The 13534-nt window shown below is 49.9% G+C and overlaps 1 protein-coding gene across 1 annotated transcript in view; it reads left to right on the top strand.

The window, feature by feature from the left end:
• The first annotated feature begins 272 nt into the window (after nucleotides 1-272).
• The window catches only part of VRK3 (vaccinia related kinase 3), a 50602-nt gene continuing 37340 nt past the window's right edge, over nucleotides 273-13534 (top strand). Inside the window, exons 1-3 of the mRNA XM_025367238.1 lie at nucleotides 273-501; nucleotides 5194-5256; nucleotides 9698-9840. Of these exons, the coding sequence (XP_025223023.1) occupies nucleotides 9699-9840 (142 nt within the window). The 5' untranslated portion in view covers nucleotides 273-501; nucleotides 5194-5256; nucleotide 9698. The remainder of the gene's footprint in view (nucleotides 502-5193; nucleotides 5257-9697; nucleotides 9841-13534) is intronic.

The following is a 13534-nucleotide window of genomic DNA, read 5'->3' as shown; positions in this document are numbered from 1 at the left end:
TGTAGTCCAGATTTTTACCTTGTTAAATAATCATCTAATTAGCTTCTTGCCTTTATTAGAAGACTGGGAGTCTTCCCCTCTTACGAAGAGCAAGCGGTAGGTTGCCATGGAAACGTATTGAGACGGGATTTCTGAGAAAACGCGCGGAAGTAAGGGGTGGAGTTGAGGCGGGAGAAGTGGTAATGTGACCTCTGACTGGTGGAGAGATGCCTTACGGTGTATTCCGATTGGTTTCACACTGACACATGCGCAGTAGAACCAGAAGGCCTTCCAAAGAGGCTAGAACGGTGGGGAGGGGGATGAGTAATGACGGAATAATCCCCATTCCGTCTGGAATCAGAGGGCGGGCCTGCCGCGGAGGCCTCTGGGAAACGGAGTTCGCAGGTAGGGGAAGCCCAGGGGCCTTCGGGAAGTCCGCGGCGCCTGCGCGGACGCCACAGGCTCAGGATGCGCGCGCAGCGCTCTCCGCCCAGCGGAAGTTTTCGCGGGGCAACCGAGAAGGTGAGTCCCGGTAACTGCGGAGGATCCGAAGGGTCAGGCTGCAGAAGCCTAGAATCCCAACCCCGTCGCTAAGTAAAGAGGTGAGGGGAAGCGAGGCGGAATGGCCGTACGTCCCCCGACCCCCTAGCCGCAGCTCGGCTGGGGTGTCCGTGACGTCAGCACGACCCTTTGTGGGAGGTGGGGGCCCCTGCGGTCGGGGTTCGGAATGAGAGCGGCTCCGGGTCGCGGGGTTCACTGGCTTTCTCTTGAGCTTCCGAAGCCACCTTTGGCTCCTCCGCTGTCAAACTTGGCATCTAAGTCATCCCATGGTTTCTATGGAGGATGGGGCCGAAGGGAGTCTCTGTCGCCTAGGCAACCGCCCACCTGCGTTGGGGTGGGGTCTGACCTTTAGCCTTTTTGCTGTTATCTCCTGAAGTTTCTAGGAGGAACACTATACAGTAGTTGACACATAGCAGCTGTTCACTAAACATTTGTTGAGTAAGTCAAATAAATTAAGATAAAGACTGGCCTGAGGGTTGGAGTCTTGGGCTTTCAAGTCCTGACCTGGCCATTGCATAGGTGACTTCAGCACATCCACTTTTACTGAGTGTTTACTATATGGAAGGCTCCGTGCAACCGATATTACCCTACTATAACCGGGGCTTGAACGGTGCTAGTCTAATAGGCACTGCTCAAGCCCACGTTATTATAGCAGTGTCTAAAACAAAAATCCTGCCCAGCTAATTCACATTTTCAGGGTGGTTGGGGATGCCAGACACTAAAAAAGAAATGTTAAAGAGTATTTACAGGTCTGCAATCCTTTATCTATGACTTTAAAATCCAAAACGTTGTAAAAACTGAAAGATCTTTTTCTCTGTTTTGCAACTTACCTGGTAGCCCAACCTCACCTGGCTTTGAACTTGTTTGCTGGCAATACCCACTCTGAACTGATGTGTGACTATTTAGAATTTTTAAAGATTTTGTTGTGCAAATCATATACTTGCTTATGGAGAGTTGCTCCTGGATCTCGCCGGTGTTGTAATATGTAATATGTAATAGGTTCTAAAATCCAAAAAATTTGACTGGGCATGGTGGCTTCCGCCTGTAATCGCAGCACTTTAGGAGACCGAGGCGGGCGGATCACCTGGGGTCAAGAGTTCGAGACCAGCCTGGCCAACATGGTGAAACCCCGTCTCTACTAAAAATAAAAAAATTAGCCGGACATGGTGGCATGCACCTGTAATCCCAGCTACTCAGGAGGTTGAGGCGGGGAGAATCGCTTGAATCCAGGAAGCGGAGGTTGCAAGTGAGCTGAGATCGTGCCACTGCACTCCAACCTCAGTGACATAGCAAAACTCTGTCCCAAAGGGAAAAAATAATATATATTTTTTGCCCACCATCATGTAATACATGGCAGAAGCAAGATCCAAACCCAGGCAGATTATGTCCCAAGTTTATCCTCTTAACCCCTATACAGATCTGTTTCTAAGTGGCAGGTCTTTTTTAAGGACCATCCAGCTAGATAATTCTGGCCCTGAGCTTTGAGTCTCTGGCTAGATGTCTAGACTTGCCTGAAAGATGAATGTGTGTGACACAGCTGGGGACCCCCCTGCCTTCTTGGCACATTTTCTTCTGCAAAGGAGACAATGATTTATTCACTCAGCAAACGTAGACCCAGCATTTGCTCTGTGCCAGGCCTGTGTGAGGCTCTGGGCATACTGTGGCAAACCAGACAGGGAAAAGTCCCTGCCATTATGAAGCTTACATTCTAATAACTCAGAGTATGTCAGGTGGTGACAAGCACTGTGAAGAAAAATAGAGCAAGGTAAGGAGGATAAAACACGCTATTAGTAAAATGGTGTCCAGGGCCAGGCACGGTCGCTTGAGCCTGTAATCCCAGGACTTTGGGAGGCCGAGGCGGGGGGATCACCTGAAGTCAGGAGTTCAAGGCCAGCCTGGCCAACATGGTGAAACCCCATCTCTACTAAAAATACAAAATTAGCCAGGCGTGGTGGCACGCACCTGTAATCCCAGCTACATGGGAGGCTGAGGCAGGAGAATCACTTGAACCCAGGAGGCAGAGGTTGCAGTAAGCCAGGATCGCACCATTGCACTCCAGCCTGGGCCAAAAGAGCGAAACTCCGTCTCAAAAAAAAGAAAAGAAAAAACACAGTAAAATCGTGTCCAAGAAGATCTCTGAGAAGGTGACATTTGAACAGAGAGCTAAAGAAGGTGATGAGGAAGTGACGTGTGTGCACTCTTGGGGGAACAGTGTTCCAGGCAGATGGGAGAGCAGGTGCAAAGGTCTTGGGGAAGAAACGTTCTTGTCACAATTGGGGAAAAGCACCGAAGCCAGTGTGGCTGACTCAGCATGAGCAAGGCGAGATGGTGGGAGAGGTCAGAGAGGGAACAGGGAAGTGGCAGATCATACAGGGGCTCCTGGGCCATGGTAGGAATTTTGGTGTTGATTCTGTTTAAAATGAAATCCACCATATGGTTTTGAGTAGAGGAGGGACAGGGACTGACTTACATTTTTTTTAATGTATTTGTTTGTTTATGAGACTGAGTCTCGCTTTGTCGCCCAGGCTGGAGTGCAGCAGTGCGACCTTGGCTCACTGCAACCTCTACCTCCCTGGTTCAAGTGACTCTCATGCCTCAGCCTCCCAAGTAACTGGGATTACAGGCGCCTGTCACCACACCCGGCTGATGTGTGTGTGTGTGTGTGTGTGTGTTTAGTAGAGACGGGGTTTCACCATGGTGTCCAGGCTGGTCTGGAACTCCTGACCTCACGTGATCCGCCCACCTCGGCCTCCCAAAGTGCTGGGATTACAGGCGTAAGCCACCGTGTCCGACCCACCATATGGGCCAGGGTCTGACAGGGGCAGGGTCTGACTTAGATTTTAAATGGACCCCTCTAGCTACTGGGTTGAAAATCGATGTAGGGACAAGCGTAGAAGCCGGAAGTCTAGTTAGGAAGCTGCTGCAGTAGCACAAGGGAGAGATGGTGGCCTAGACCAGGCTGGTGACGGTGTCAGAACCGGGGATGGCACATGGTTAAAAGACTCTCTTACCCTGATTCCACACCCAACATCAGCTTCCAGATTTAAATCTGCAAGAATGTTCTGACCTGCTGCCCCAAGATCCCAGTCCGGTTTTGCATTTTCGTTGTGTGAACTGGCACCAGGTTAAGAACATGGGCTTTTAGATTCTGGATTCCAGCTGCGTCCCCACTGTTTTCTAGGTGAGTGGAGTCAGGTCTGGGGGAAGGAGAATTGTCACCCTTTGAGCATCATTTTGCAGGTTTCAAAGATGGGATGATCATCCCTACCTCATAGAGTGGAGGGGAAGATTAAACAAAATCATGTGTCTGGCTTGCCACTTAAGAGCTGTGTGGCCCTGGGCAAGTCATTTTCTCCCTGAGCCTCTGCTTCTCATCTCCCCAAAGGGGAAATCATTCTTACCTTGGAAAGGGTGATTGGGAAGGTTCTACAGATAATACCTCCTGAGAACTTAGCACAGTGATCTGCACATACTGAACTGTCATGAAATGAGAACCGTCTTCAGTGACTTAACCTCTGTGCAGCAGGGACTCTCTGTTCTGGTTACTGTGTCTAGGAAAAAATTATCCCACAATTCACTGGTGTAGAATCTCCATTTCTTGTGCCCATGGATCCTGTGGGCCAGGAATTCAGAGTGAGCACAGCAGAGTGGCCTGTTTCTGCTCCCCAATGCCTGTGCCTTAGCAGGAAGATTTGAAGGCTGGGATTTAAGTGGTCTGAGGACTTGCCCACTCACCCAGCAGCTGATGGTGGCTGTTGGCCGGGGGCCTCAGTTCCTCTCCACCTGAGCCTCTCCATGTGGTTTCTCTGCCTGGGCTACTTTAGGCTGCCTCATGCCATGGAAACTGGCTTCCATGGGTGAGCAGCCTGAGTGAGCCAGCCAGGTGCGAGTTGTTTTTTATGACCCAGACTTGGAAGTCTCATGGCCTTACTGCTGCCAGTCCTCTGTTGGTAGGAGCAGTCACAGCTCTGCCCAGCTCCAAACGGGGAGGAACAGAGACCCTGACTCCTGGAAAGAGAGGTTACAAGGTTCCAAAGAGCACACAGGACCAGAAATACTGCTGTGACCTGCTTTGGAAAATACGAGTGCCATACTCTCCTATGAGGTGGTGATAATTCTGGAGCCGGCGTCCTGGGCTGTTGTATAGACTAAATAGGATAATGCATAGAAAGCTCTCTGCCTGGAGGACTCCTTCCCAGATATTGACAACTCGCTCCCTGGTTTCCTCTGGGTCTCAGCTCAGATGCCTCCCTCTGGGTGAGTCCCTCCTTGGCCGCCCTGTGTGAATAGTGACCCATCAAACTCTGTGGCATCCTGTTTTCTTCTGTGGTACTTTATTGTCCTCCACAGCACTTTCTCCATCTGACCTGTTCAGCGGTTCCTTGCTCATTTGTTTGTTAGCTTCTCTTCCCCACCAGAACTTGAGCATCCTGAAGGCAGGGGCTGGGTTGTTTCCTTTGCTGCTGTTTCCCCAGTGACCGGCATAAACAGGAAACTCGGTGAATAATTATCGAGTGAATGAATGAGTGAATAAACGAACGAATGGATTTGGCACATGCTGGTGACATGACCAGTGCTCAATAAACATTAGCTATTATCTTTCCTTTCTGTGTGAAAGCATGAGTCAGCCACTCCACTTTTGTTCACTTACAGGTCGCTGTCAAAATGGAGTTTCCAGCCCAGTAAATCCAAGGGCCAGACCGTGACCTCATAAAGGTATTATCCCTTGGGCATAGCCTCTCAAGGCCTTTTTCCTTTTTCCCACCAGCAGCTGGCTCCTTCTCCTCTGGGTTGCTGCTGGCCAGCTTTACTCCCAGAAAGAACATTGTGGTGGGTATGGCAGGGCTCGCGTGCTTAGGCACTTGCTGCGTCCTGGAGGCATCTTTCCCAGAGGGCAGCCAGCATCTGGGGAAATTCTATGTAACATGAAGCCATTTAAAACCATCACAGATTTCTGCCAGGTGTGGAGGCTCACACCTGTAATTCCAGCACTTTGGGAGGCTGAGGCAGGTGGATCACTTGAGGTCAGGAGTTCCAGACCATCCCGGCCAACATGGTGAAACCCCATCTGTACTAAAAATATAAAAATTAGCTGGGTGTGGTGGCGCATACTTGTATATAAAAATTAGCTAAGTGTGGTGGCGCGTACCTGTAGTCCCAGCTACTCAGGATGCTGAGGCAGGAGAATCGCTTGAACCTAGGAGGCAGAGGTTGCAGTGAGCCGAGACCACACCACTGCACTCCAGCCTGGGCGACAACAGCAGAACTCCATCTCAAAAAAGAAAAAAAAATTAGCTGGGTGTGGTAGGGCACACCTGTAGTCCCAGCCACACAGGACACTGACAGGAAAATCACTTGAACCTGGGAGACGGAGGTTGCAGTGAGCCAAGATCGCACCACTGCACTGCAGCCTGGGTGACAGAGTGAAACTCTGTCTCAAAATAAATAAATAAATAAAACAAACCATCACAGATTTCTAAACAAACCCTTTGTTCACATAAAAAAATCTAGGCATAGTGGCCCACACCTGTAATCCCAGCACTTTGGGAAGCCAAGGCAGAAAGATTGAGCTCAGGAGTTCGAGACCAGGGCAACATAGCAAGACACCATCTCTACAAAAAGTAAAAAAAAAAAAAAAAAAAAAAAGAGGCCGTGCGCAGTGGCTCAACCCTGTAATCCCAGCACTTTGGGAGGCCGAGACAGGCGGATCAAGAGGTCAGGGGATCGAGACCATCCTGGCTAACACAGTGAAACCCCGTCTCTACTAAAAAATACAAAAAAAAACTAGCTGGGCGAGGTGGCGGGCACCTGTAGTCCCAGCTACTTGGGAGGCTGAGGCAGAAGAATGGCGTAAACCCGGGAGGCAGAGCTTGCAGGGAGCTGAGATCGTGCCACTGCACTCCAGCCTGGGCGACAGAGCGAGACTCCGTCTCAAAAAAAAAAAAAAAAGCCAGTCATGGTGGCACCTGCCTGTAGTCCCAGATAACTTGGGAGGCTGAGGTGAGAGGATGGCTTGAGCCCAAGAACTCAAGGCTGCAGTGAGCCATGATCATGCCATTGCACTCCAGCCTGAGTGACAGGGTGAGACCCTGTTGCTAGAAAATAGAAAAGAAGTATAGCAGAGTCTGACTGGTGAGGCTTCAGTAACAAGCGACTTCTAAATCTTAGTGGTTTCACACAATCACACATGACTTCTCGCTAATACAACTTTCCAGGCACCAGCCTCTATGCAGTTTAATAATGTGTATATATATAATATGTTATTTAGGCCGGGCACGGTGGCTCAAGTCTGTAATCCCAGCACTTTGGGAGGCCGAGACGGGCGGATCACGAGGTCAGGAGATCGAGACCATCCTGGCTGACGCGGTGAAACCCCGTCTCTGGCCAGGCGCGGTGGCTCAAGCCTGTAATCCCAGCACTTTGGGAGGCCGAGACGGGCGGATCACGAGGTCAGGAGATCGAGACCATCCTGGCGAACACGGTGAAACCCCGTCTCTACTAAAAAATACAAAAAACTAGCCGGGCGAGGTGGCAGGCGCCTGTAGTCCCAGCTACTCGGGAGGCTGAGGCAGGAGAATGGCGTAAACCCGGGGGGTGGAGCTTGCAGTGAGCTGAGATCCGGCCACTGCACTCCAGCCCGGGCGACAGAGCAAGACTTTGTCTCAAAAAAAAAAAAAAAAGAAACCCCGTCTCTACTAAAAAATACAAAAAAAAAACTTAGCCGGGCGAGGTGGCGGGCGCCTGTAGTCCCAGCTACTCGGGAGGCTGAGGCAGGAGAATTGCGTAAACCCAGGAGGTGGAGCTTGCAGTGAGCTGAGATCCGGCCACTGCACTCCAGCCTGGGCGACAGAGCGAGACTCCGTCTCAAAAAAAAAAAAAAAAAAAAATATGTTATTTAATATGTGTATATAAATATATATGTAATATATATTTGCACTCCAAATATTGACACAGCCTGTCACTCAGGCTGGAGTGCAATGGCACAATCATGGCTTACTGCAGCCTTGAGCTCTTGGGCTCAAGCCATCCTCTCACCTCAGCCTCCCAAGTATCTGGGACTACAGGTATGTGCCACCATGACTGGCTATTTTTTCTTTTTTTTACTGTATATATATGTGTGTGTGTGTGTGTGTGTATGTGTGTGTGTGTGTGTGTATATATATATATATTTTTTTTTTTTTTTGAGACAGAGTCTCGCTCTGTCGCCCAAGCTGGAGTGCAGTGGCATGATCTCGGCTCACTGCAAGCTCTGCTTCCCGGGTTCACGCCATTCTCCTGCCTCAGCCTCCCGAGTAGCTGGGGCTACAGACACCTGCCACCACACCCGGTTAATTTTTTGTATTTTTTAGTAGAGACGGGGTTTCACCGTGTTAGCCAGGATGATCTCGAGCTCCTGACCTTGTGATCCGCCCACCTCAGCCTCCCAAAGTGCTGAGATTACAGGCGTGAGCCACCGCACCCGGCCAAAATATATATATATTTTTGATTAGCCAGGCATGGTGGCTCACGCCTGTAATCCCAGCTATTCGGGAGACTGAGGCAGGAGAATCGCTTGAACCCAAGAGGCAGAGCTTGCAGTGAGCCGAGATCGCACGACTGCTCTCCAGCCTGGGTGGCAGAGAGAGACTCCATCTCAAAAAAAAAAAAAATTGTTTTTTTAATTTTTAATTTACCGGGGTACATAGTAGGTGTATATATTTATTGGTTACATCTAGGCAATTTGGTCTTGTGACGCCAGTGTCGGGCACCCAGGTGTGCCTGGGGGAGAGGGAAGAGGCAGTGAGACCTCTACCTTAACAAAAATGCTCACTGGTATTTATGCCTTTGAGAAGACAGAGATGTTCTTTTACATATTATTAGCAGGACGACAAATCACTAAGTTGGACAACCAGTCAGAATGACTGGCTTTCTAGAGGGTAAAAGATACTTGACCGACAGCCTTTGCAGTCCAGATGTCTTATGCGACTCCTTTGTTTGAAAACACAGAAGGGCAGGTTTATGCCACACAGTGTTTCTGCTCTTCTGCAGCCTGAGGAAGAGGAATCCAGGACCTGTTCTCTCCCCGTGTGACTGAGATTTATTTCACCAGCTGATGGAATGGCTTATGGTTTTTAAGGACAAGCTCTAGGATTTCAGAAGTTAGTACCTAGAGGAAATAGACAGGCCTGAGAAGCTCAGAACTTCCTATCGAAGAAGAAGGGGAAGAAGAGAAATATTAATGACTGGAATACAGTAGCTTGGGTACAAGGCATGATATGGTCACAGCAAGCACTCACATAAAAGGCTTTCTGTGGGCCAGGCCCTGTTCTCAGCACCTCATATTCATTTAGACCTCATCAACCATTCTATGAGATAGGTGCTGGGAGAAGCCCTATTTTACAATGGGGTGGACTGTGGCACAGAGAGGTTAAGTAGCTTGCCCAGCATGTAGCGGATCTGGGATTGAAATCTGGCAGCCTGGGGCCAAACCTGTGATTTTAAGGACCCCACTGTTTGCATTTGCAACGAAGCCAGCCTTTACAGTGAATGAAGGAAAAGGGTTTGATCAGAATGGTCTCTTGCAACCAGGATGGTAGCTCATGCTTGTAATCCCAGCACTTTGGGAGGCTGAGGCAGGAAGGTTGCTGGAGGCCAGGAGTTCCAGACCAGCCTGGGCAACATAGTAAGACACCGTCTCTAAAAAAAAAAAAAAATTTAAAAATTAGTCAGTTGTGGCCGGGCGTGATGGTTCACACCTGTAATCCCAGCGCTTTGGGAGGCTGAGACGGGCGGATCACGAGGTCAGGAGATCGAGACCGTCCTGGCTAACTTGGTGAAACCCCGTCTCTACTAAAAAATACAAAAAAAAACTAGCCGGGTGAGGTGGCGGGCGCCTGTAGTCCCAGCTACTCGGGAGGCTGAGGCAGCAGAATGGCGTAAACCTGGGAGGCGGAGCTTGCAGTGAGCTGAGATCCGGCCACTGCACTCCAGCCTGTGTGACAGAGCGAGACTCCGTCTCAAAAAAAAAAAAAAAAAAGTGAACATCACAAACATAGTTGAAGACCCTGGCTATGCCTCCTGCACACTCACCCTGTGATTAAGAGCAGTTCTCCAACAATACTTCCACTGACCTTCAGCCGGCCCGTTTGACTTTGTGTTTGTTCATTCTGTTTTGTAGCATGATCTCCTTCTGTCCAGACTGTGGCAAAAGTATCCAAGCGGCATTCAAGTTCTGCCCCTACTGTGGAAATTCTCTGCCCACAGAGGAGGAGCATGTGGGGTCCGAAACCTCTGTCAGTTCGCATGTGTCATCCTTCCGAGGTAAGAACCAGAGCTTTGAGCCCATTTCTGCAGTGGGGATGAGGTGCATGCACGTGTGTGTCTGGGGAGGTGGGGAGGGAGGATGCCTTTGCAGCCTGTCTGACCCTGTCCTGATACTGGAGAAGCCCAGGCCTCAGGACTGGACCCCTCTGCCTACTCTCAGTCCCTTGGCCTCTTATTGGCCTCATGGCTTTGGACACTGTTTCCATGTTAACAATTCCTTCATTTCTATCTCCAGCCAGCCTGGACTCCCCTGCTTGGAGGAGATATATGTGCAGCCTGCCTGCTTGGCACCTGCAGGTTGAGTATCCCTTATCCGAAATGTTGGGGACCGGAAGTGTTCTCATTTTGGATTTTTTCAGATTTTGGAATATTTGCATTATACTTACTGGTTGAGCATCCTGATTCAAAAATCTGAAATCTGGCTGGGCACAGTGGCTCATGCCTATAATCCTAGCACTTTGGGAGGCTGAGGCAGGCAGAGCACTTGAGGTCAGGAGTTCGAGACCAGCCTGGCCAACATCCTGAAATCCCATCTCTACTAAAAATACAAAAATTAGCTGGCATAGTGGCGCACACCTGTAATCCCACCTACTTGGGAGTCTGAGGCAGGAGAATCGCTTGAACCCAGGAGGCGGAGGTCGCAGTGAGCTGAGATTGTGCCACTGCACTGCAGCCTGGGCAACAGAGTGAGACTCGATTAAAAAAAAAAAAAAAAAAATCTGAACTCCACAGTAGCCCAGTGAAATTTCCTTTGAGCATCCTGTTGGCACTCAAAGTTTCAGATTTTGGAGCATTTTGCATTTCAGATTTCTGGATTTGGGATGCTTAACCTGTGTTGGATGTCCTGATCACATCTCAGTCTGAACTTGCCTTCACCTGAGCTCCTGGTGTTCCTGCCGCCTGCCCTGCCATAGACTTCCCCATTGCCGAGAATAGCCCTCCATCCAGTTTCTCAGGCCGGACCCTGGGGGTCATGCATGAGTTCTCTTTGTCTCCAACCCCTTGACCCGCCCACCCCTTCAGCAAATCTTGTTGGCTCCCTCTACAATCAGTGCAGTATCAGCCCACTTCCTTCCCCACACCTCCCACATCCCTTGCCCTCACCTCTCTTGTGCAGAAGCCTTTTTGCCCTCGGCTCCCCTGTCTTGTCCCTGTAGTCCTCTTCACGCAGCCGCCAGAGGGTCCTGTGAATACAGAGTCAGAGCCCGTCATTCCTCTGCTCGTACTTTCCCACGTGAGGCGACAGGACCAGGTCCCCATTTCCCCTCAGACTCCACCTCCCAACCCTCCTGCTGTTGCCCGTGCTGTTCCAGCTGCACCGGCCTCCCGGCTGCCCCTCCACGCCTCAGCATGCTTGGTCCTCAGCCTGTGCGCTTGCCGCTCCCTCCTGGATGCCTCTTCCCTTATGGGCCTGCATGCCCCACTCTTTCACTGCCTTCAGGTTTTGTTTTTTGTTGTTTTTGTTTTTGTTTTTGAGACTGAGTCTGGCTTTGTCGCCCAGGCTGAGGTGCAGTGGCACAATCTCAGCTCACTGCAACCTCCGCCTCCCGGGTTCAAGTGATTCTTGTGCCTCAGCCTCCCGAGTAGCTGGGATCACAGGTATGTACCACCATGCCCGGCTGATTTTTGTATTTTCAGTAGAGATGGGGTTTCACCACGTTGGCCAGGCTGGTCTTGAACTCCTGGCCTGAAGTGATCCACCAGCCTCGGCCTCCCAAAGTGTTGGATTGCATGAGCCACTGCGCCCATCCATGCCTTCAGGTATTTATTCAGTTGTCACTTTCTCAGAGACACTTTCCCTGCCACTACTAATTAAAGTTGCATCTCCCTTCTATGCAATGATCCTGTCCCCCTTCCTTGCCGTGTATTTGTTTTTGGTACTTGTCTCAACCCTATTAAATACACTATTTTACTTATATTGCTTCTTCTGTAAGCTCCATGAGGACAGAAACTTTTTGTGTTTCTGTAACCTGTGTTGATTGTGGTTTTGTAACCTGCTGTTAGCACAGCACCTGGGTCTGTGCCTGGCACGGTATCAGGTGCTGAGAAATCTTACTGACTGGTTGAATGAATTAAATATCAATAGTCGGTCTTGCTCACTGGAAGGCCCAAGCCCAGATACAATGTTGGTAAATCAAAGAGGGTTTACCTATCGGACAGTTGTGCAGAAGGCAGTCAGCATACATGGCGGGGAGTTGAGTGACATTCGTTTTATCATTTGGGAGTGTATTTAGCTGCAAATAACAGAAAATGCTATGACAAGGGTTTAAACAAATGATTGGGTTTATTTTTATTTTCTTTCACTGGCAAGTATGTAGAGCAGTATTTTTCTTACTGGAAAAAGGAGACAGTGCGTGTTGGGATAGTGTCCCTATGATGCCCTAAGGGACCCAGGCTCCTCTGTCTTTCCACTGAGCCATCCTTAGCATATAACTTTTGTTCCCATGCTTACTGCCTTGAGGTCTCAAGTTGACTTCTTCATCTCCACAGTTCCAGGCAAATGTGAACAGCGTTGGCCTTGGCCCAACTTGAGAGTCAGAGTGTTTTTTTTGTTGTGTTTTGTTTCGTTTTGTTTGAGATGGAGTCTTGCTCTGTCGCACAGGCTGGAGTGCAGTGGCGCGATCTTGGCTCACTGCAAGCTCCACCTCCCGGGTTCTCGCTGTTCTCCTGCTTCAGCCTCCTGAGTAGCTGGGACTACAGGCACCCGCCACCACACCCGGCTAATTTTTTGTATTTTTAGTAGAGACGGGGTTTTACTGTGTTAGTCAGGATGGTATCCATCTCCTGACCTCGTGATCCACCCACCTTGGCCTCCCAAAGTGCTGGCATTACAGGCGTGAGCCACTGTGCCTGGCTTTTGTTTTTTTAAGACAGAGTCTAGCTCTGTCGCCCAGGCTGGAGTACAGCGGCACAATCTTGGCTCACTGCAACCTCCACCTCCCAAGTTCAAGCGATTCTCCTGCCTCAGCCTCTCTAGTAGCTGGTATTATAGCCGTGCAACACTACACCTGGCTAATTTTTTGTATTTTTAGGAGAAACCGGGTTTCACCATGTTGACCAGGCTGGTCTTGAACTCCTGACCTCAGGTGATCTACCCATCTGGCCTCCCAAAGTGTTGGGATTACAAGCATGAGCCACCGTGCCCGGCCAGAGTCAGTTCTTTTTTTTTTTTTTTTTTTTTTTTTTTGAGACGGAGTCTCGCTCTGCCGCCCAGGCTGGAGTGCAGTGGCCAGATCTCAGCTCACTGCAAGCTCCGCCTCCCGGGTTCACGCCATTCTCCTGCCTCAGCCTCCCGAGTAGCTGGGACTACAGGCGCCCGCCATCTCGCCCGGCTAGTTTTTTTTGTATTTTTTAGTAGAGACGGGGTTTCACCGTGTTTGCCAGGATGGTCTTGATCTCCTGACCTCGTGATCCACCTGTCTCGGCCTCCCAAAGTGCTGGGATTACAGGCTTGAGCCACCGCGCCCGGCCCAGAGTCAGTTCTTAACCCAACCTCCGCCTTTCCTAATGCTGACCTAGAGCCCAGTTCGTTATTCACTCCCTCAGTCCTCAGATGGCAAATATGTGTGAGTGACCGGCCATGTGCTGAGGTGCTATATTTGTCCTGAGGATTATGGTAAGAAACGAGACAGCCATGGTTTCTGTTCTCTCATAGTTTTTACAGCTCAGTAAGGTGACAGACATTGAGTAC

Source organism: Theropithecus gelada, chromosome 19 (genome assembly GCF_003255815.1).
Source record: "Theropithecus gelada isolate Dixy chromosome 19, Tgel_1.0, whole genome shotgun sequence".
Lineage (NCBI taxonomy): Eukaryota > Metazoa > Chordata > Mammalia > Primates > Cercopithecidae > Theropithecus > Theropithecus gelada.
This window is presented reverse-complemented; position numbering and strand designations above follow the sequence as displayed.